General features: G+C 33.0%; 2 protein-coding genes across 2 annotated transcripts; one reads left to right on the forward strand and one right to left on the reverse strand.

Annotated features, from left to right (window-relative positions):
* LOC109715864 (vacuolar protein sorting-associated protein 24 homolog 1) lies at positions 5880 to 11774 on the forward strand. The gene is made up of 6 exons (XM_020241079.1): positions 5880 to 6084; positions 6227 to 6303; positions 7890 to 7992; positions 9082 to 9203; positions 10586 to 10777; positions 11406 to 11774. Exons 1-6 carry the CDS (start codon positions 5973 to 5975, stop codon positions 11484 to 11486), a joined length of 687 nt encoding a protein of 228 aa, XP_020096668.1. The 5' UTR covers positions 5880 to 5972; the 3' UTR covers positions 11487 to 11774.
* On the reverse strand, positions 12436 to 21560 carry LOC109714776. Its single transcript, XM_020239486.1, has 5 exons — positions 21527 to 21560; positions 16438 to 16526; positions 15912 to 15965; positions 14300 to 14398; positions 12436 to 12828 (listed from the first exon to the last, which is right to left on the reverse strand). Exons 1-5 carry the CDS (start codon positions 21558 to 21560, stop codon positions 12436 to 12438), a joined length of 669 nt encoding a protein of 222 aa, XP_020095075.1.

Consider the following 23784-nt stretch of genomic DNA (forward strand, 5'->3'; position numbering starts at 1 on the left):
TGTGATATTAAACTTCAGTTGAAGTCTATGTTTGACATTGCTTATGGGTTTTGTTTTCTCCTCCTTGTTCTACAGAGTGCAGGGCCTGCGCTTTGCTGTAGGCAATTTTGTTTTGTATAAATTGTTTAACATTAGAAGTTTTGGTATGACTTTATGGTGAAAAAAATTATCACTAATTGGTTTAGTTATTATAGGAGGCATAACGAAATTGTTATCTTAGTGTTTAGTGGCGAATTTTGCAGTATATGAACACCATCTTACTTCAAGTTCCTCAATATATGGCAGATCTTGTTTGAGTAACTAGGGAAGTGTAAGTCTCTCAACATGCTGAACTCCTATTCACTTTGCCGTACTTCGCAAATAATACTATATACTTGATCGTGAGATGATCGTATAATATTTTATAAAATGTCTTGTTTTCGCAGTTAGCATCTTTAAAATGTAGGTCAAGTTCGACCCTCGACTTCTGTATGACAGTACGAGAAGCATCTTGCTTTGTTGCAGTAGCAGCAGAGGACGGAGCACCTCGACATCGAGCTATTTCAACTATTGGTCCTTTTTGAAAAACTTACAAATGCATGTATGTAACAAGATGCCCCTTTGTATTTATAGCTAGCTCATGTTGGCTTAAATGTGCCAGCATCATGCTCTGTGGCAGGAGGCCATGTGGGTCGAGTCATGTTCGAAGTGGCGTGAGGCTGGTTGGACCGAGTCACAATCGAGACCCGTGGGCGTTGTATCCATACGCTTTAAGTGAATTGACTGCGTATTTTCAACAGTTCGAACTTTTGGGATTAATGGTTAGCGCCAACGAGCTGACAGAATAATAATCATCTATTTGGGTATACATGTCTATATAGTTATGTAGTTGATAGTTGATACAGAGTCCATATGCTGTGGTCTATGGTTTGCAGAAGATATTGGTCAACAATAGACTAATGAAAATATTCAACATGGTCGAGCCACGACCCACGAGAACATCTTCGTGTTGGCCAAAAGTGGATGCCCAATAGGGCATTTATTAAAATGCAAACGAATTTTATTGGGTTGTTAATTTATTAAGAAAAAAAAAGGCTTATCTAAGGAATGCTTTGGGCATTCTTTGCTCGGATTCTCTCGACCTAATAATATAGAATAAGAGAAGAGAGATCTAAGCATAGAAAGATTAGCTAACAAATGCTTTTGTTATATAGGAATGAGTGCTTGAATGATTCCGCTTGGGTTTGAGAACGTCCCACAATGGATTCATAGATTTAGCTTGACAGGCTCTAGCGCGAAAAATCTTTTTTCTATTTCCTTTGGTCTTTATTTTAGGATATGTTTGGTTCGCCGAAAGTGTAGTATCGAAAGTGATACTTTTAAAAAGTGGCGTTTTATCGATTGTTTGGTTTACGAAAGTAAATATAAAAATCATTTTACGAAAGTGGGCTGATAAAGTAAGCTATAACTAAATCTCACTTCTTTCACTTCGGCTCAAAAAATTTGGAAGTCATCGAAAGTGGAGAGGTTAGCTAAGAGATTATATTTGGTCTTAACTTTTATATTTAAATTTATTTTTAAAGTTTAATTTCACTTTAAATTTGAATTAAAATTATGATCACATTTTGAATTTTATTTGTGAATTAAAATTCAACATAAAATTTTAAATTCAAATTTATGACTTTATACTTAAATTTAAATTTTTAAATTTTATTTTTATTTAAAGTTGAATTCTAGAATTTTAATTTTAATTTTTAATTTTTAATTTTAATCAAATTATTTTTAGTTAAGAACTTTAATTTGAAATTTGAATTCAAATTGTTCCAAGTGTAAATTCAAATTATTGACTAAAATTTAAATTTTTAAGTTAAAATTCAAATTCAAATTTAAATTTGTTATTTACATTTAACTTCAATAATAAGTTTCAGTCTGAATTTGAATTCAAATTATGAATTCAAATGTTCGATTCGAATTGTGATTTAAACTCATATTTTAATTTTAATTTAAATATTAATTTAAATTGTGAATTCATATTTGAATTCAGAATTTAAGATCAAAGAGTGAATTAATATATGATTCAAATTATAAATTCAAATTTGAATAAATGTTCTAATTTTTTGTGTTGAACTTTTATTTTAAAATTTAATTTCACTTATAAGTTATAACTTAAATTTTAAATTCAAATTGCAAATTAAATTTATATCTTAAATTTTAATTATAAATTCAACTTAGATTTAAGTTTAAATTTAAATTTTAAAATATAAGTTTGAATTCTAAATATTAATTTAAATTAAAATTTTTAATTTAAATTGCAAGTATAAGTCATTTGTTTATATTTTTATCTCTTTATATATAATTTAATAATCAAAAAATATAAAATTATAATTATAATTTTTTACTTTCTACCAACCAAACAATCGAACTGAAAAGTCACTTTTATAAAAGTTACTTTTATAAAAGTGACTTTTTTTCACTTCGCTGACTTTAGAGTAACCAAACATGCCCTTATAGTGAGTGTTCCCTGAGTGGGTTCTTGATTTGGGCAATGATTTAAAAATCAGGTTGAGCTGTCGGTTTGACTAGTCCGACCATGATTTAGTTTATAAAACGGTTCAGTTCAACCCTTTGATTATAAGTCAAAAAATAGCTTTGAACTGTTCAAACCAGCAGCTACGTTCCTTAAAAAGGAATATTTTTTGGATAAATCTCTGGGAGAAGACCACTTTTGGGTAAAAGTCGTGGTTGGAAATTACTAGAGAAGCTAATTGAGGGCGGAAATTCTCAAATATTAGTATTCCCAAATCTCTCAAAGAAGTTCGCATGAAGTCGAGAGAGAGAGAGAGAGAAAGAAAGAAAGAGAGAGAGAGCTTGGTTGGAAGAAGAGAGGTGAATAAGCACAAGAGAGAGCTCAGGTAGTTTATCACCTAAGGTTGGCCTAATTATCACAATAAACTAACAATGTAGGCCCAATGTTGTTTATAAAATTGGAATTTATTATCATTATATCAGGGGTTTAGTAAATTGCTACAATAAAGGAAAAACATATTGGCATAATATAGTTTTAGTAGTAGTTGGCCTAATTGTTGGCTAAAATAATCACTAAACTAAATATTTATTATAGTGTCTCAATGCATTTTACCACACCAATATGCAAAAATGGGTGACAAAACGCACCTAAATGGGTGACAAAACGCATCGAAGCGATAAGGAGGGATTTTTTTCTGGAACGGCGGGTATAACGCTCCAGGCAAGGGATGTTTGATAGCTTGGGCGAACGTTTGTAAGAGTAAGAAAGAAGGGGGGCTTGGCATTTTAGACGTGGCGATCATGAACCTTGCCTTATTGGCAAAATGGTGGTGGAAATTCCACACGGATACCCGATTATAGTGGAACTTGCTAGTTAGAGACTTATACTATCGAAGGCGAAAACCAATGAGGGAAAGGAGATCCTTCAGACCCTACTAATCCTGGTGGACGGGTGTCCTTAGTCTCAGCACTATTTTCAAATGGGGTACGATTTTTTCCCTTGGTGACGGGAGCACCATTGACTTTTGTTAGATCGGTGGTGCGGGGAGAATACGTTGTCTTACGTTCCCTGAGATCTATGACTCGTTTGAGGCGAAGGGCCTTAAGGTAAGTGCTTGTGCCACGGGGGCTGGTTGGAACTGGAGCAGGGTACTGGGACCCGATGTCGGACATAGTCATAGGTCTAACATGACGCTATCGGATTTTGTGGAAAGGATCTCCAACTTCTCCGTAGAGCATAGTTCGGATAGGTTGTTATGGCGTTGGAGTCATGTTGGTCTTTTCTCGGTTAGATCGACCTACCTCGCGCTGTCTGATTGGGGTACGAGGGATGCACGGACTGCATTGATCTGGAGCCTCAAAATCCCTTTAAAAGTGAAGGTGTTTGGCTGGTTGGTACTGAAGAAGAGACAAGCCACAATCGACAAACTTTTTAAGAGAGGATGGGTGGAAGACTCAACCTGCGTGTTATGCGGGGCAGAAGAGGAGTCGGTGGACTATCTATTTGCCCGGTGCGTCTTCTGTAAGTTTCTTTTGATCATGGGTGTGGACGAGGTTCAGGATCTGGATCTGGGGATAGACGTGTGCCTTGTTTGGGACATGTGGAGGAATAGGGACGGTGCACAAACGAAGAGAAGCAGATTAACTGACCTGGTGGGTTGCTGGTGGACCATCTGAAAGGTCAGAAATGATTTGATCTTCAGAAGGATCCAGCCTAACCCTGGACAAGCTGTTCTCTACTTTAAGCAATTGGTGCAAGAGTGGGCCTTTCTTCTCCCTATTTAGGCAGCTTTTTTTAGCTGGCCGTTTTATGTACTTACGTTTTTTTTTTTTTTTTTTTTTTTTTTTTTTTCTTTTTCGCGTTCTCCCTGGGGCCGTCGTTGCCCCACCCTTGTAGTCTAGTTCATACTTTCAATGAATAAAGCAGGTAGCGTGCTACCTTACTCTCAAAAAAGAAATATGCAAAAAGATGATAAAGTATTGGAGATCATATCCTCTCACATATTCTCTATTATTAAATACACTTAACTAAATTCTAAAAAGCTTCCTTACTCTTAGCATTATATCAAACAGATTCAAAATTTAGAAAATTGACAAATTAGAATGGTAGCTTCGAAAACTCAATTTTATTTGAAAGATGAATAATTTTTAGAAAAATACAAGAAATTTTTCTTATGTCAAATTTGTTAATGACTCGTCGGAGTCCTCTTTTCTAATGATTTAAAAATCAGATTAAATCAACTGATCCGAATGGTCCAACCGTAATCTAGTTTATAAAACTGTTTGGTTCAACCCTTTTAACTAGATTAGTCTAAAAAATCACTTTAAACCTCCGAGTTGGCGGTTCATCTATCAAACTAGTGAACCAGTCCGATTTTAATCAAATCAGTCTAATTTTAGTAGACAAATCATATTACAATTCAGCTGCTTAAAACCAACTTAGCTGATTTTATCTTTTATTAGTACAGATTAGCCTTATAAAAATTTGAACTTGAAAACTTATATCAACTTAATTTAATCTAAAAATAAGTATTTTAAATTAAGTATAATATTAAAATTATATAAAATAATAAAATTAAAAATAATAATTAAATATCTATCGGCTGAGTTTCTGATTTAACCTGAGATTCTTCATCTAGCAATATTTTCTGATAGCGGTGTGGACTGGTTTCATTGCACTTTTCCCCTTTCGACTTTTTTTTTTTTTTTTTTAACAATAACCTTATAGAATTTTTTAATTTGTCAAATGACATTTTCAAAATTTTATTTTACCAATTAATTCTCTTTTGGCTTACTCTGGACAAAATAAGGAACTCGAAAAATTAATCACCGCCGCTTAGAAAGTGGAGAATAACTTAGCATTTTTAGATTGTTTATCATTTTTTTATAGGAGATGTGAAAATTTTTTTGAGGCCGTGAGTGTTGTTTGTGGATTATAGAATTTTGCTAGGTTGTTAGTATGACTTATTATAAAAAATAATAAATAATTTATTATTTTTAAAATTTCATTAAAGATTATAAAAGATTCATTATTTTTAATTATTCTGCCGAGTTGGACAAAATAGAATTATTTGACCAAATAAAATTTCATAAGGTTACATGACAAATTATAAAAGTTTAAAGGGTTAAACTGAAAAAAAATAGAAAAAAAAAGGTAAGACTTCGTTTGGGATTACAGAGAGATTATGTTATACGGGTGAGAAACGATGATAAAAAAATATTTTATTTATTTTTGTATATAATATTGTGTTTCGCATAATCGGTTTGATATATTTTTTTACGGTGTCATCGGAGACTTAGAAGCATATCTCTGTACGCTTTTTCTCAATTCGATTCTATCTAGCACTGTTAGATCAACGTAAATACCAAACTAAGCCTAAGAATCGAACAAATTCGAAATAGAAAAAAGAAGAGGCCGAAGCAGAAGCAAAAACAGAAGCGATCGATCGCGTAGTGGGAGGGGGGAGATGGAGTCGGTGAAGAATCTTCTGAAGCCGAAGCCGAATCCGACGCAGCAGCTTCGCGATTGGCAGCGTCGACTCCGCCAGGAGTGCCGCAACGTCGATCGCCAGATTCGCGGTTAGGGTTTCCCCGATCCCCCCCCGATCTTTGACCCTTTTGTTCTTTTTTTTCTTCCTTTCGATTCGATTAGGGTTCGTTCTTCATGTGTTCGATCGTACTATGGCGATCGATCGATCGATCGATCGATCCATCCACGCAGATGTGCAGAGGGAGGAGCGGAACGTGCAAAAGGCGATCAAGGACGCGGCGAAGCGCAACGACATGGGCTCCGCTAAGGTTTCTTTCTTTTCTTCTTTGAATTTTTTCATCTATTTAATTCGGGATTACACATCTCTTAAATGCCCTGTTTGGAGTTATTAGTCAATGCAATGTTAAAATGTATTCAATATTAGGTTGGTCGATGCAAATATCATTTGATGTTTTATGATTTCATGATATTTTTTTTTTCAAGATACAATTAGATTGGGTGATTTGATGTTCCATTGGGTGAGAATTTGGTTACTGTTAGATAGGTATAATGTATTGAATATGCGAAAACATCCCTTCTGGAGCCATTGTTTAGTTCTGATCTCTGCTGGGGATATGGAGTAGTTGCCGAATCAGTGACGCTTCCATTTGCTTATTACTCATGCAAAACTTTGGAGGCTTGTTTGATTCACCTATTTTAGAGTATGAATCGGAATGGGATTCATTGATTCCGATAGTTGTTGTTTGTTTTACAGGAATCATATTCCGATTCCCATTCCACTCTGGAAAGGAAATGGCGCAATTCATGTATGGTCCAATCTAGCCGGGTTTGAATCCCGGATTGGCCCATTCCAAAATAAACCACTCAAAGCCCTCTCTCACGAACACCTCCATCTCCTCTCCCTTCATCACTCTTCTCTCTCTTAACCAAAACACTCACAAAATTCTAGATGTTTATTCTGATTTCCATTCCAATAATGAACCAAATATTTTTTGGATGATTCGTCATTGCATTTTTCCATTCCAATGCAATCCAATTCCATTTTCCATTGCTATTCCGATTATGAACCAAAAATGCCCTGAACTTCTTTGGAAGTTCTTTAATATTAATTTTTACAATGTAATGATGTTAAATTTGCCTTTTCCCTCCTATAATCAGAAAATCATACATGTACCGCTTTCTGTTTCGTCTTGATAATCTATTAACTCTGGAACAATGGCATCTAAGAAGTCTAAATATTTTGGAATATCTAAGAAGCCAAAATGGATTTTTTGAGGACCTAAAAGGAAGTTGCGGTTTGAAGATTCTGCTTCTTTCTCAATGGAAGCTCTGTGCAATTGTCATGAAAATGCTCTTAGGATCCTCATTAGCTCTATGCTAAGAGAACTAGTACAGAAGCTTCATTTGGGCCAAAGAGTTTTTTATTTTACACTATTATGCGTTGATCGGCAAGGGATATTTGTGGCATCTTTCCATTTAATATATCAAACTTAATGATTCATCGTGCCATTTGTTTAGGCTCTTTATATTACGCAGAATTACAACATATCATCATTTCCTTGTTGTTATAATTTCATTGCAATGGTGATTCACTGCAGTTTGCTTTTGTATTCTTTACTTTTAATCTAATATGATCGAGGAATTAAAGAATTAATTTTAGCAGAATCACTGTAATTAAGTTATAGTGAATAAGTTTTTAATCTTAACAAGCTCTGCATGTGTTTATGAATCCTTCTTGTTATTTGATTTCAATCGGCATGAATAATACATTATTTAATGCTAATCTCTACACTATTGTGTTCTTGCAATTATTTTCGATCTTTTTAACTGAAATTAAGCTTAGGTTTAAACAGCTATGTTATGACGTAACACTCATTCAATTTCTATGTTTCAGTCTCTTGCTAAGGAAATTGTGAGATCAAGGCGGGCAGTGAATCGTCTTTATGAAAATAAGGCTCAATTAAATTCAATTTCAATGCATCTCGGTGAACTTGTTGGTATGCTACATTTCTCTTTACGCTTGACAGTACAAGGTTTTTGTATGGTTAACTGCCATATATTTTGGCTAATTTATTTGATCAAAGAGTTTTGATGTCATAAGTGTGCATCTTTTTTAAGCATCATTAATAACTTGAATATTGATGTTTAAACTGGACATTGCTCTCTTAGTTGTGTTCCTGCAATTACAGCTAAACACTTGCGAATGATTACTCCTCTAACCGTAGTTTGATTCAGATTGTTGTTCAATTGAATTGACATCGATATTTTTTGGCTAATATTTATCAAAGGATGTAGAAAATAAAAGGATGTAGAGAGTAGTATACACAAGTAATGTCAATGATGAATGTTTGGAAGTCATGTAAAATGATTGCACTATAAAATTTACGAATTTTTGAAAAGGGTAGCGCCCTGTAAGAATAGTGGGAGAAACTCAAATATACGTTAATTGTTATCTACACTAGCACATTTGGCAAGGATTGAATATTCTTTCGCAAATTTGGGTTGTATATTGGCTCCAACATGTGGATTTTCTTGTAGCTGCAAGTAGAATGATTGACTTCTTGCACTGAAGAATCTATTACATCATGATTCTCTGGTGACAGTTTGTGAACTCCTTTCTAGTACCTCTAGGTTATAGGTGAAACGGCTCTTGATGGCATGCTATATTTCATGTAATTTTAATTTTTAAATCGTAAAACAATTAGAAACAAGTATTTGAATATGAACATTAGGATAAAATAATCACGTGCTTACACACATATTCTCAAACTCAAAAGTTAAGTAGTCACATGAATAGATAAGTTGAAGTTGCTAAACAAAGTACTTTGGTTTTTTTTTTAATTTTTTTCTTTTTGGTATCTAGATTGCTAAACTTTGTGAAAGAGGAAAAATAAATGATCGAATACCTTTAGAATTCACATCTTAAATCTTCCAGGTTTCATCGTAATTATGAACAAATTGCTTTCATTAAAGAATTGAAGGTTCCAGTTTGCATGGATTTGCTAGACAAATTCAGGGACATGCTATATTTATTTTGCTATTAGTTAGTAATATAGTAAGTTTACCTTTATTGGTATGAATTCCAGCGACTGCTAGGACTGTGGGTCATCTAAATAAGAGTGCTGAGGTTATGAAGCTTGTAAATAATCTTATGAAAGCTCCAGAAGTGGCCGTTACGATGCAAGAGTTTAGCAAAGAAATGACAAAGGTATGTCATCCATCATATTTATTGTACATATATTTTTTTCTCTTCTGCTGTGATAGTTACATGTGATTTGGTGATTCTAGTAGTTAAGAAAAAGAAGAAGAAAAGTGCCTCTAAATTAAAATTTGCAATATTTGGATCTGTTGATTGCAATTGATTGATAAGGTCATTGGCATTTGAGAAGACTTTGACATACTATGCAAGTAAATTAAGCAGTTTTTTGGATGAAGTTTATGAAGGATTACATGGTATTTACAAATTTCATGTGAAAAAATTACTTGGTTCCAATGCATTGAAGCATATCTCTAGCTGAATTGTCTGAAGACTTTTTTCTGCATGCAGACAATAATTTGTAATCATTTTGATTTTTAAAGCTCCTGAAAATCATTGCTTTGTTGGCTCATCTACTGTGAGAAGGAAAAACATATTTTTCTTTCCTGATTCTGTTTGTAATACCATATCTCTATTGCAACAATCATGAAAACAGGTAGAAAATATCACTGTCAGGGGCAACTTAGTAAAATTAATTAAAGGCCTTCACCTTGTTGTTAACGTATTTATGAAACCTATTTAAAGGACATAAGCTCACTATATAATTTAAATGCTTTCTTATCAGTTCTTTTCTCTTTTTTTTTTTTACAAGATTTTCTTGAACGGTGTTCTATGTTTTTGTGCTGTTTTCACCTATGATTTTCCAATGATGGAAAATAATGAGTGTTTAATGTGAATTACTGGTCAAATGCTAAATCATGTCATAATAAGCCATCTCTTCCATGTCGTGGATAATAAGTTTACTAGTCTTTTCCATAATTGTTAATTAATGGTTCTCTTGGAAGGCTGGCTATGCTGCTTTGCAAGGGGTAAATACATAGAGCGCTTAACTATATCTCAATTTTAATGTCATGGACAATAAGCTAGTATAGTCTTTTCCATAATTGTTAATTAATGGTTCTCTTGGAAAGCTGGCCATGCTGCTTTGCAAGGGGTAAAAACATAGAGTGCTTAACTATATCGCAATTTTAAATGGGTACCTAAACTTGGATTGCTTAATTTTACTACGAAGTGCTTCCGTTGATTTCAGAAAATTTTATTAAATTATGAAAGAACTTAATGTTTTCTGCCAAGAAGTTACAGAATATACTGTCATGGGCAGAATATTTAGGTTGTAAATAAGAGTGTCCCATCGAAAAATTTGAGCATACTGTTGAGTTTGATCGAGAGGGTTTTTAAATTAAATACACTGTTGAGCTGGGATATAAAATCAAATTTTTTGATGTTTGGGTACCGATTTTAGAACATGCTGTTTGTTTTTACCTTCCATACATTCTATGGTGCATCTAAGATAATGACTATATTATTTTTTATTTTTTTTCCCTTAATTTTAGGCTGGGGTGATTGAGGAAATGGTGAATGACGCTGTTGATTCGGCTTTGGACTCAGAAGACATTGAGGAAGAAATTGAAGAGGAAGTTGACAAAGTGCTCTCGGCGATAGCGGGCGAGACGGCCTCACAGCTCCCAGATGCCGTTAGGAAAGAGAGGATAAAGCAACCTTCAACCAGTGAGGCTGTCGAGGAGGTGGGGCGTGCATCACAATTCTTAGCACATTTTGGCGTGGCTTCTAGATCAGAAGCCAATGCCAATGACGAAGTTTGGAGATTTTGCTATGCCGAGAAGCTAAATTGAGCTTCTCGGTCCTGAGCTCTGGTCTGGAGATTTTGCTTATGCTACTATGGGAAGCTGTAGGTGATACTTGCATAAGAAAAGCTGTTAATGCTTTGAATAGCACTATTTCAACAGCATTCAGCGGAAGCTCCGGTTGGACTCTATTGTCCTGTATGGCCTGCCTAAATCCAGCGTCTAAGCCCTATAAACAGAAGATCCAGTTTGAAGCTTTTCCTTTATAGTTGCATGGAAGCTCTTGCAAGGATTTTTGTTTAAAGAGTGTTGGTAATGCTTGCAACAGTTCTCCTCGAAAGGCATCTTCTGTAACAGTGTCTATATTCCTAAAAGCATTAGCTTTTTGCTAGTGAAAAAGCCTAGAGGTTTTGTTGCGGTGCAAAAGCAGAAGCTCTATTTGAAGCTTCTGCTAGATTAGGAAGCTGTTGGGGAAGCTATTAACTGAAAAATGTTTGTTGCTTCTTCCCATTTTTCTTGTGACTTTGGAAACAGCTGATAATGAGGTTCCATTCTATATATATTTCAGGAAGTAGCTGTCGCCGAGGGTGCTGATGATGAGGGAGAACTAGAAGAGATGAGAGCACGCCTTGCGAGAGTGAGGTCGTAGAAGAGCTCAGGTTTGAGTTTTCTGCTCGCAAGGGTGAGGTCGTAGAAGAGCTCATGGTTGAGTTTTCTATCTGGGGGTTTGTTTGTGATGATATGCATGCACGAATCACTAACAAAGGAAATAGCACATACACTTGCGTGTACTAAATTATTGATATAGTGGAGATAATCTTGTGTATTCATATTTGGCGGATTTAATTGTGCTTCTTTGTTGTATATAGGAGATCATTTATGTTTCGCAAGTAATGTTATTAGTTGATCATGAAAATGTGGTTGCACAAGTGTCCAATCTTCGATAGTTTCTGATGGTATTAATCGCTTCTGACCGGCAATTTACATGCTTTATCATCAGCTTTGAGAATCCCATTTCAAGATCCGAGTACCTACTGAGTTGTTGTGGAAGTGTTCTTAATTACTGTCGTTGTGAAAATGCTCCTAATCTTGTTAAGTTGAAAATTGCTATATATGGGGAATAGATGATGCAGTGGGGGGAACTTAGGCACAGAAAATGTAGTGGAATTACTGGTTTGTGTTATGTTGTATTGGGTTATTTTCGGTTGGGGTACTTAACAAATCCACAACTCTTTCCTTCTAATTTCGGTATGTGGGGTCAGGAAGAGGAATGAGAGAGAGAGGAATAAACATTCAAAGGGCTAAAAAGTCGAAAGCACTAAATTCTCTATATTTTAGATAGCATAGTAGCTCTACACTATAAAGTATAACTTTTACCTATACAACTATACAAAATTAGTTATTGATTATATAATTCTAGAGTGTAGAATAATATAATTATTTTATAATATTTTATTCCTCTGTTCCAGTTGAGGATTTGCCACTATTGAAAGGAGAAGTTTCTTAGATTTTTTAATAAATATTTTGTCGATCAATCGCCACTACCAACAAATAATGAATTTTATTCTTTTATTTAAGAAATATAATAGTTTTTGCTATCAACTAGTACAACCAGCAGGTCCGCCGAAATAAAACATACATCCATCTTGATATCCATATCTGCCTGAGTTAACAAGTGCCGAAACATTGTAACAGTCTATCTTATCAGTATATGGATTTTGTGCACCATCAAGAAGATCATAAGATTGGCCTTCTGAGTTGAAAAGCTGAATATTTTTTATGTACGCTGCTTTTCCTTCCAATTCACTTGCATAATGTCCACTACCCATTGGAGGGCCTGTTGCGTCACTTAAATAGCTAACAGATCCACCCCATCTTACTGTGCTTGCACTCTTATCTAAAGTGGTAAAGAGTGACTTTGGCCAATACCCTATTAGTTGGGGTTTGCCAGTATCTTCTCTAAATAATAACCAGTCTCCTGTCTGAGGACCCTGCAGTTATACAATCAAATACAAAGTAATCAAATAATAAAAAAAATATTGTAGTGAACAATTTTAGATAATATAATATCAAATTGAATCATTTTCATGCATACCCAAAGGGAAAGGACTACTCATGGCAAGGCAATACATCACTAGCTCATAATACATTTATTACATCATAGCAATGCTACAGATAATTCATATACCTATAAATAGAGTGTACAATTTATATCTTACTCAGCCAAAGACTAATATCTCTTCGTTAGTTTTATTTTTTTTAATACTAAGAATTCAAAGAATATTTTAAATCCTTACATGGCTGAGTATTAGATTTACATATTATAATTAAGTATAATGTACAGGTAACACTTTATATCACAATATTATGTATTTATATATATATATAGTGCACAATTTACATTGTAAACTTGTTATAGATATTGCTTTTTCATTTACACAAACTTTCAATAGCAATCACACGAAATTGCTATATATATAAGGAAAAGAAAAAAAATTCCAAATATAGAAAATTTGGGTATTGCTAATCTATCTAATATCTTTATTAATGAAATATTAATTGAAAATATTTCTACTCAGATTTTGTCTTCATCTCTGTCTGAACTCATAGGGAAAAGAAAGATAGCCCTAAAGTGTAGGTGTATTTTGAATAAAACTTCTTGAAACTTTTATTAATTGAAAATATTTCTACTCAGATTTTGTCTTCATCTCTGTCTGAACTCATAGGGAAAAGAAAGATAGCCCTAAAGTGTAGGTGTATTTTGAATAAAACTTCTTGAAACTTTTATTAATTGAAAATATTTCTCTTCTGAATCCGACTCATTACTTTTTTCACCTTATACTTCCGTGGGCAATGTTAGATATATAATCATTTTGGATCATAATTCTACAATTTTAACCATCTAAAGGTCAAGCTTACTAAACTACTTTTATCTCTTATTATTGTGACTAAAATTCATAAAAAAATTGGTTAAACAGTAGGAATTTATTGGATTAGGGGTTGTAAAAACTATAATCCATGCATTTTTGTCGTAGACTTAACATTTCTCAACTATTTAATGTTTAATTAGAAGCTATCACATTGACATCATAATATAAGTTCCTTTTAAATGGGAAAAATATAAAATAACAAATATTTTCAGACATAAAATATATACGAAAAAAAGCTATTTGTATACTCTATGATAAAGTGTAAATCGTGCACCCTATCGTATCCAAGTATTTAAAAATCCATTTTGTGTTTTTTAGCATATCCTAAACAAAAAATAGTTAAGATAAGTAAATGTGCACTTTGAGGGCTTAAGGTATAAGAATTAACCCACAATACAGGTGTAGTATTAAGGAATGCTAAAATTCAATATTATAAAATAAACTGATGTTAAAAATGTTGAAGGGAAAAAATTTATTCAACCTTTTTTATACCAAGTGTGATGTAGTATTGTGGGCCATTATAAACAGATACGTTATCAATTATATCTCCTGGTGTAAGTATATCCCAATTAACCATTACGAAGCCTTGGCACTTAAGATTGTAACAACCGGTTGATTTATAGCCATCCGCCTGTAAAAGGAAAGAAAAGAAAATTCTTTAATGATGTTACTTTGTTGAATACATAAGAAATTAAGGAATAGATATGTTGTCTTCAAATTAAGATACTAGCCATACTTCAGTCCTCAAATTTAATTTATTAATTATATTTCTGGCTTAAAATTTTAAATTTGTTACGATCAAATCTAATCATTAAACTTGATTATAAAATGCAAATATGATACTTACATGCACAGATATAGCATCTTATTAGTTGCTTGAATCTCATAAGTAAACGAGCCGAACACGAGCGCGGCTGGAGTCGGCTCGTGTTTGGCTCGTTTCAATGAACCATGAGCTGGCTCATTAAAGTATAAGAGCCGAAAATTCAGCTCCGTTACATAAACTAGCCGTTACAAGCGAGCGCTGGCTCACAAGCTGGACAACGAACAATAAGTTAAAAAGGATTAGATTGAATATATATAAACTAAACATAAATTTATAAAATCTTATCCATTACATTTTGATCTAACAGTTGAAATAATTTTAATATAAATGAAGTCTTTTTATAATTGAGCTTCGGCACTTTACTATTTTTATTTTACTAAAAATTAAAATAAATACAATAGAATAAATAAATAGAATAGAATAAAGTGTATAAATATACTACTATACTATAATATATATATATACCTAAATCTACATAAAATTATATACAATATAAAATATATATATTCGAACTGTTTCGAGCCGAAGCACGAGCGAGCTGACCCAGCTGCCGTGCTCGGCCTCGGCTCGTTCTCTATTAAGCGAAGCTTAACAATTCAGCTCGTGTTTAGCTCGCTTACCAAACCGAGCGATTCGATCTTCGAGAGCCGAACACGAGCTGGCTCGCGAACGGCGAGCTGTATTGCCACCTCTACTCATAAGTCGTGACAGCTATGCTGATATGATAGTATATCATCCCAGTCTTTGGCTCAATATTATTGTTATGTTAGTATCATCATATCATTATAGTATAGGAGAAATAGAGAGGACTTATTATTTGCACCAGATGCACCATATCATCTGTACAACAATTTACCAATTAAGGAGTTCTTCAAATGGTAACATAATCCGAAAAAGGATCTTAGAGTGACTATGATTGAGCTAGGAGGATCTTTCAAACACTACTTAAATAAATTAGAAATCCTTAATCCTTCAAATCGCAGCCATGCACGTACGTACCTTTGTTAGTTATTTCATGTTTTTCATGCATTCGATGATTTGGCGCACCAAATATATATTTAACCGGTCTTGATGCAAATAATAACTTGTATATTATCTTAACCTCTCTTTTGGCTAGTAATGTTGTGATGTTATAGTAATAACTAATTAAGATGCTAATGTTATCACGGTGGTGTGATTGACAAATTAGCAGATCACAACATTTCTCATGTAAACAAAAAAATGAAATTTGAGGTCTGAATTAAGTGTTGTCTACCTTTTAGTTCGAAAACTATTAATGTTATTTAGCTTAAAAGAAGATATTTGTATACGTACTTACCGTCCAAAATATGAAGAAATGAAGCTTGCTGTCTTGATATAATGAAGGATATACCTGTTGTATGGCAAAATTTTGTTAAATATCCTATTATATATATATATATATATATATATATATATAATTGAGCTCCTATGCTTTTATTTGTGATAATCAATAATGGACATAAATATCGGTATTAATAAAAATATGCTATATTTTCAACAAAAAAAAATTATAAATTATTGGGAAATGGCAATAGCCAACTAATTGAAAATTAGTGCTTATGTTAATATTGTGACTTGCACTTGGCTCTTTTATTATTGGAAACCCTTATTTATTTTCAATCTATCCGAATTATTTATAGTGGATATCTATATAATCTTTCAGGACTATAAAAATATCAGCTTGTAAAAAGAATTAAACAAAGTGCAAACACAATGTTTACATATAAAGTATCTCACCTTTTTTCTTTTCTTTTTTTTAAAGTTTATGTATTTAGAGAGCAATAAAAACTATATATGTAGTAGCAAGAATTTATTTTGCGTACATGAAATCCTGCTTCTACGACATTAGTGGCCGGAGTATCAGAGTTCACAACCCATAGTGCAGTTGAACTTCTCTGAGCAGTCGTTAAATCTGGTTGACCCCATAGATTTATTTTAGCTTGAGTACCATAATATTCCCCAGTTACTGTTTCATAATGAGCCCACTACAAAAAAAAAAAAAAAAAAAAAAAAAAAAAAAATGCTCCCATATTTAGATACATAAAATTCATTAAGATTGTAGATAGTAAAGAAACTTTAGAAAACTAACGATCTTTATATTTAAAATCATAATAACAAGCAAGTTGTATTGCAAAAAAATGATTCAGTTTGGTACAAAAATAAAACACATCTTGAAGCAAAAAATTACATTTTTATGGAGCTAGCATTTCATTCCAAAAAATTAAATTTCCTAGAATTGTTAAAATAATAATAGTAAATTACATTTTTGGCCCTCGAACTATGAGACTTGTGAGATTTCGATCCTCAAACTTTGATTTGTCGCAATTTCTAGCTTGAACTTTTTGAACTATTATAATCAAGTGTCAGAATCCAATACAATAGGCTGAATATATATTGAGAAATTGTTGATATAGAAGTGAATGTAATATCTTAATTATTATTTCGTCATCGATCACAATACTTTCATTTCACTTCTGTATCACTAATATGTCAATATTTAGCCAGTTAAATTAAATTGTCGGACTCGATTGCAACAATTCAAAAAGTTTGAGCCAGAAGTTATAACAAATTAAAATTTAAGGATCAAAGTGCTACATGGATCATAGTTTTGAGGAACAAAATTAAGTGTAATTTATCCTATAAATAACAGAAATTAAGGTAAGATGATTACATGACGAATTTCATTCGGTGCTGTAATATCATAAGTCGCATCTGAATTATTGTGTGCTGATCCACTTGAATGATGTCCTTCAAGCTGTGAACACAAATTAGTTAGACTATATTTTTGATTATTTTTTCTGGCATCTAATAAGACCTCTTTATATATATGATAAATCATTATGTAAATTAATGAAAAAGCTAAGTATTAGGCACATTACCAATATGATAGAACAAATTATGTACGTGCCTCATCATGAAGAGAAGTTTAATAATTAATAGTAAAATATTTATTTATTTTAGCTAGATGACAATATCATTTAGACAACCATCAAAATTAGAGTACGTAAAAATATAGGCTTCAATATGAAAAATGATCAATTGTGCAAAAGATTGTTACCCACTCCGATCGAGTTGGGTTTCAATGTGTAGTTTCATTTTCTAAATAAAAATGTTACCGGTACAATACATTCCTTATAGAAATGTATATCTTACACCATTTAATGCAAGAATTAATAAAAACTCTCTTGGAATTCAATTCTAGTTAAAAAAATTAAAACAAAAATTTGCTAAAACATGTAAGTTAATATGAACCATAAGGAGGCTACAAGTGCAAGATTTTTATCGAACTATAGGGTATATATATATGGATAGCACTATTTTTTTTTCTAAATTGCAAAAATAATGACCAAACAATAACAAATATATTGCTTAATAATGTACAATTAAGATGTCCATCAATCATATGGCTAAAGTATTGTTATACAGGACAAACATGAGACCATATAATATTGCAATGGATAAAATGTGTAATATAATTTTGAATAGAATTTAAGGTGACACAACTTTACAAGGTTGGCCAATAATATAAAATACTTTACTCAAACTGAATATTTAGAGGTTTTACATACAGTTAATTTGATTTGGCCACTATGTTAAAAGTCGCAAACGTTCCAACACGTACACACACATAGACATACTATAGGTAAACGGTTTGATTTACTATTAATTTATTTTTAGTAATAGAACTTGCAAATCGACGATTGATATTGTTGAACATGATCTAGACTGTTTAAACTATCTAAAAATCAAATTTCTTTCTTTGGTCCTCAAATTATAAAATGTGTGATACTTAATTTGATCTTCAAACTTTAAGCCCTTCTAATTTTTTATTTAATTTTCTAAATTATTGCAATCAAGCCCTGTAATTTAATTTCGTTAACTGAATAGGATTGCTGAGATGAAAATAATCGAATGATATTATAGTTGAGATATAGTAACGAGTAAGATACTACATCAATCTCATATCAGCTGTTATGGCCGATCCACCGGCAGTAATAATTTATTAAAACTAATTAAACCATAATTGATGGTCTTTCTACCCATTGTGGAACGTGGAACTATTGGAGTATCACAGACTCTCCCGTCTGCCGTCTGGCTGGTAGTATGAGGGATACCTCACACTTTCTGTTGGGCTGGGCAGGGCTGGTGATTTGATTCTGATATCAAATATAACGATCCGAACTACAAATAGTAATAATTTATTGGAATTCGGTTACTATTATTACTATAATTCATGATCTTATATTCCCGATTACAAATCCGTTTCATTCATAGTTGGACTATTAAGATGTCACATCATTAACATATTATTATTTAGTTAAATCAATTGGACATACGGGACTTGATTGCAGCAATATAGAAAAATAAACCGAAAACTAAAACAAATTAAAAATCGAAGATCAAAATATCATGCGCCTTATAGTTTGAGGAGTGAAACTTAACCATCATATATAGATAGTTTATGTACTTGAAAGTTGTGGATTAATGGAGGGTCTACGAGATATCGGTTTAGCTGCTCCCCCTCTCTCCCTTCGTAATAATGGAGGTCTCTTCCACAAACAACATGAAGACAAAGCCATAGCAAACAAAATTGAGATGACCATTTTGAAGCCATTATAATAATAATAATAAAAAAAAACATATGGTCTCGCATGGAACCCTAGCCCTCTCTTTAAATATACAAGATTATTGTAGTTGAAAACTTTTAAATGGAAATTATTAATTGTCACATTAAGTGAAATTGATACATGCACTTTGATTTAACACTAGAAAATTTCTTTTCCTTTCACAGAATCTATCTATATATATATATATTAAGGGGCTCAGTATTAAGGAAATAAATATTAAAATAAAAGAGGAAGGAAATAAAGTGTATTAAGACCTTTCTTTTGACACCTGCAATCAACGAGGAAAGAAACATTCAGATTTTAAAAAAGAGAGAAACATTAAATTCTTGTCGCTCTAAATTCACATTCATATATAGAAAAGCGTACGAAGAGAGAAACATTCAGATTTTTGACAAAAATATGTCCACATTTATAGTTGTTTGGATGTGAATAAGTATCGGATGTTGAATTTTCATTACCATACATATCCGCTAGAAAAGCATTCTGATTCGAATATTATTTAGATTAATAATCTATATTAATATGCGTATATTGTTAAATATAAAAATGTTGAAACATCGTTCTCTGATAGCTTAAGCTTTTAGAGTACAACAGTTGTTTCAAATGGTATTAGAGCAGAAGGTCCTAAGTTCGAGTCACGCCAGACTCCTAACATATTAATTTTCTCCCAGGTCTTGAGTTCGAGTCACGCCACCTCCCATTTAAACACCGTTATACTCTAAAAATTTAAGCTATTAGAGAACGGTGTTTAAACAATTTTATATTTAACATATATAAAGTAGAATTAGTGCGAATAGTGCAAAATGCGCGTCACTAAAGTTCTATACTTGTGTTTAAAATTTACATGTCTTTTTTTAAATAAAATTTAATATTTAACAAATATAAATATAATTTAATATAAAAATCATAATAAAATAAACAAAGAATAGGCTTTTTTGCAAACAAAACACTAATTTTTCATTTTTACAAAAATAAACTATTTTTTTAATTTTGTATATTTGGACCAAAATTTTTGAAAAGGACAAAAGTACCTTCCTGCCTTAAACATTCTATTTCTCTTTTCTCTCCCTTCTCGCGGGCTATGTCTTCACCGTCGGCGGTCGTCTTGAACACTCATCCCACCTCCGCCACCTCTACACCAGCTCCTCCGTCGTGTTCGCGTCATGAACACCTCACGAGCTAGAGGAATACGACGAATTTAATATACTTATTGTTGTGACTGCTCAACTCGGTACTTCGCCGGAGACGAAGGAGAAGGTGGAAGAGGAAGATGATAATCACTGGTCAAGAATGCTTCCAAAGAATGTTCGCAGTGAGCGTGGCCAATTGCAACGATGTGGTGGCGGTAGTGATCAGAGGAAAAAAAAAAAATCTACGTTGACGTGATGGTGTTTACTAAAATGTTGCTCTATTCGAACATATGTTGTATTATTAATTAAGAAAGTTGTACTATCTTACAATTTAATATACGTATCAAATATTGTAATTTTCTTGCTAAATAATGCAATATATATGTTCAAATAGTAAATATCTTTTTAAATAGTACAATATTGTGTCGTTTGTCAAAATTTTTTATCTCACTACCACCACTATTTCGCCGCTACGGCCACGCTTGCCACCCACTCGCGAACCTGCTTTAGGAGTATATATTTTCGATCATCAATCATCGCCCTCCTCCTCTGCCATCTCTGTCTTCATCTTCGACGATGTGACGCTCCACTTTTCAGAAAGTCATCCATCCTAAGATTACGCTAGCCCTAGCAGGCTTAACCCTTCTTAACTTCTTGGACATAACCACCGCCCAAAATACTATAGCCAGATTAAGAGTTTTAACTATATTATACTTTAGTGTTAATTGTATAAAAATTCCTACAAACAAACATAGTAAATCGCAAATATATCCGTACAAAGTTTAACTATCATATGCAGTCTCCGCAAAAGTCCCAACTATTAATGAAAAGGGGTAAAAAGGTCAATTCACCTCATTCACTAAAGTCGATTAAAACTAGCGAGACGAGTCTCATATTGTTTGGTATTTATGAGTCTGAGTCTGACGAAAACATCAGAGTTTGGGGGAAAAATGTGAGATCTTAGATAGTCCTATATATAAAGTATAAAATGACTAAAACTCAAATCTGGTTATAGTATTTTGGACGGTGGGTAGGCTCTAGAGGTTACAAGAGTTAAGCGGGCTAGGATTAAAGTAGTTTTAGGAAGGATGACCCCCTAAAAAGTAGGGCGTCATAGACGACGCGCCACCCTTGTCTTTAATTACAGTGGCGACCTCGCCAAAGAATGCCGAGAATGGTCACAGCCATGGCTACGAACGAATCAAGTTTCGTCTTCATCCTTTTGCTCATGCACGAGGGAAGGGTGGAGCAGGACGATGACATGGGGCGCGGTGGAGGAGAAGTGAAAGAAAGCGGGAGAAGAAAGAGAGCACGAAAAGAGAGAATATGAGTATTTTGGTCATTTTAAAAATCAATCTATAAAAATAAAAAATGACCAATTTTTACAAAATCGCAAAAACTAGTGAGTTTTTATGTGAAAAGGTCCAAAAAATATGATAAAAAACGGTCTTATTTTCCTACAGTATAAATTAACACGCCCTCTCATCTCGTATACATAATAAAATAAACAAAAAATATGATAAAAAACTGCCTTGCTTTTCTACAAAATGAATTAACATTTCTTCTTATCTTATATATGGGTGTAAACGGCTGAACATGGTCGAAATCTTGTTGAAAAACTATATACGTACGTACCCACAGTTAATTTTTTTTGGTATATATATAAATATACGTCGAATGCTAAATTTTAATACTTGTATTCGCATCATATCGAATCTAGTGTGCATTCTGATATAAATTTACCCTAATCACTTTCGCCTGTTGGTTGACCCTCCTCCTAAGCCTAACTAACAAAAAGGAAAAAAGAAAAAGAACTAGTAAAATCTCTCTCCCAGGTGCCGAAGAGGGCAACCCCCTACACACCGTATATACTGCCCAATATCTGGCCAACCACCGACTGTCCCTAACGCAAGTGGTAAAGAACTTGATGGTTGGTATCTGAGGTCTCAAGTTTAAATCCTAGTTGATTCACATTCCGACTAAATTTACTTTTTTTTAAAAAAATGAAATAGATAGCAAACTATCTTTTCTCAAAAAAAATATTTGGCCTAACGGGAGGAGACATGGTGACCCCAAAAATGTAGCGAGTCCCGTCAACTATACGATATTTTGAATTTTCCCCTCAACTTTATCTTTTTTATTTTGAACTTTTAATTTATTTTAAATTTGATTATTCTGATTGATTTTTTTTAAAAATATTTTATTATATTTTTATCTCAAAATAAGATATATAATTAGCTAGTTATAGATGATCTGTGGCATAATAAACCGTCCCCTCCCCTCTCTAGTCCGAAGAGAGAGAGGGCGAGAGGGGCACGATCCTCTCCCAATATAATTTATAAGGAAAAAAAAAAAAAAGAATGTAAAGAGGGAGACATCCCTCTCTTCTCTCTCTAATTCAAACAGGGAGAAACCGACCGTCCCTAGAGCAAGTGGCAAAAGGCTTGGTGGTTGATATCCGAGATCCAAATTCGAATCCTAGTTGATTCACATTTTCAGCTAAATTTATTTCTAAATGAAGTAAGCGGAGTGGGTAGCGTGCTACCTATCTCTCAAAAAAAAAAAAATCAGACAGAGAGAGTGTGGACGGGTTCTGCCACGCAACTGGGACATTCCTCAGCGTGCGTGTGTATATATATTATTATATAACATATTTTAACTTATCTTTAGCTCTCTTAGTTAGCTATCAGGCTCTCTAGCATTAATAATTTATTAGATTCAAATCACCCGTCTTAAATCAACGGCTTAAAATATTTAAATCTAGTCATTATTAGGGTCTATGTTCTTTTGTAGGGCTTTTGTGGTGTTACAAACTCTTCGGTTTAGACTCATTAGGCTAATCACACGCAGTCCAAAATTATCAGACAATAAAATTCAATCACACACAAAATCCAAAATCATGCGCAATGTGAGGCCCACCTTATACTGCCGGCTGATGAACAGCCTCTAATATCAAATGTAATGATTAAGCTTACTAGCAATAATAACTCGTTGGACTCAAACTACTAACCAAAATATTTAAACTCAATTATTATTATTATTAAAGTCTATGTTCTCTTACGTACCCAATTACAATCCCCTTTTTATGGGACTCTTGAAATATTACACTACTACTATTTCACCCACGCCTACTAAACCTCACGCGTTCAAAAGCTATATAGTGTAGAAACAAGTGAATATTAGTACTTTCAAAAATATTCCAGCACAAGAGCATCAACCCCTATATGTGTCTATAAATAAGGTTCCACGAAAACGCAGACTCCATATAAGGAATTCTACTAAACTAAATTTAAATTTTACTCGATTTCTTTATTACATATTTAAATCTCTATCCAAATCAAACTAGGATTGAAATATAATATAACCAAATCCTACCATTTTATGAGGTGCACTATTTAAGATTTCATCATGT

This window comes from Ananas comosus, linkage group 9 (genome assembly GCF_001540865.1).
Source record: "Ananas comosus cultivar F153 linkage group 9, ASM154086v1, whole genome shotgun sequence".
Classification (NCBI taxonomy): Eukaryota; Viridiplantae; Streptophyta; class Magnoliopsida; order Poales; family Bromeliaceae; genus Ananas; species Ananas comosus.

What these genes read in the sequence shown, in the direction of transcription:
- LOC109715864 (XM_020241079.1), top strand. Translation starts at nt 5,973, where the DNA reads ATGGAGTCGGTGAAGAATCTTCTGAAGCCGAAGCCGAATCCGACGCAG. An exon ending in CGTCGATCGCCAGATTCGCG is followed by an intron (nt 6,085 to 6,226) that starts GTTAGGGTTTCC and finishes CCATCCACGCAG; the next exon opens with ATGTGCAGAGGGAGGAGCGG. An exon ending in GCATCTCGGTGAACTTGTTG is followed by an intron (nt 7,993 to 9,081) that starts GTATGCTACATT and finishes TATGAATTCCAG; the next exon opens with CGACTGCTAGGACTGTGGGT.
- LOC109714776 (XM_020239486.1), bottom strand. Translation starts at nt 21,560, where the DNA reads ATGGCTGTGACCATTCTCGGCATTCTTTGGCGAG. An exon ending in TCTCGGCATTCTTTGGCGAG is followed by an intron (nt 16,527 to 21,526) that starts GTCGCCACTGTA and finishes GGGGTCAACCAG; the next exon opens with ATTTAACGACTGCTCAGAGA. An exon ending in CAGGAGATATAATTGATAAC is followed by an intron (nt 12,829 to 14,299) that starts GTATCTGTTTAT and finishes GTATAACTGCAG; the next exon opens with GGTCCTCAGACAGGAGACTG.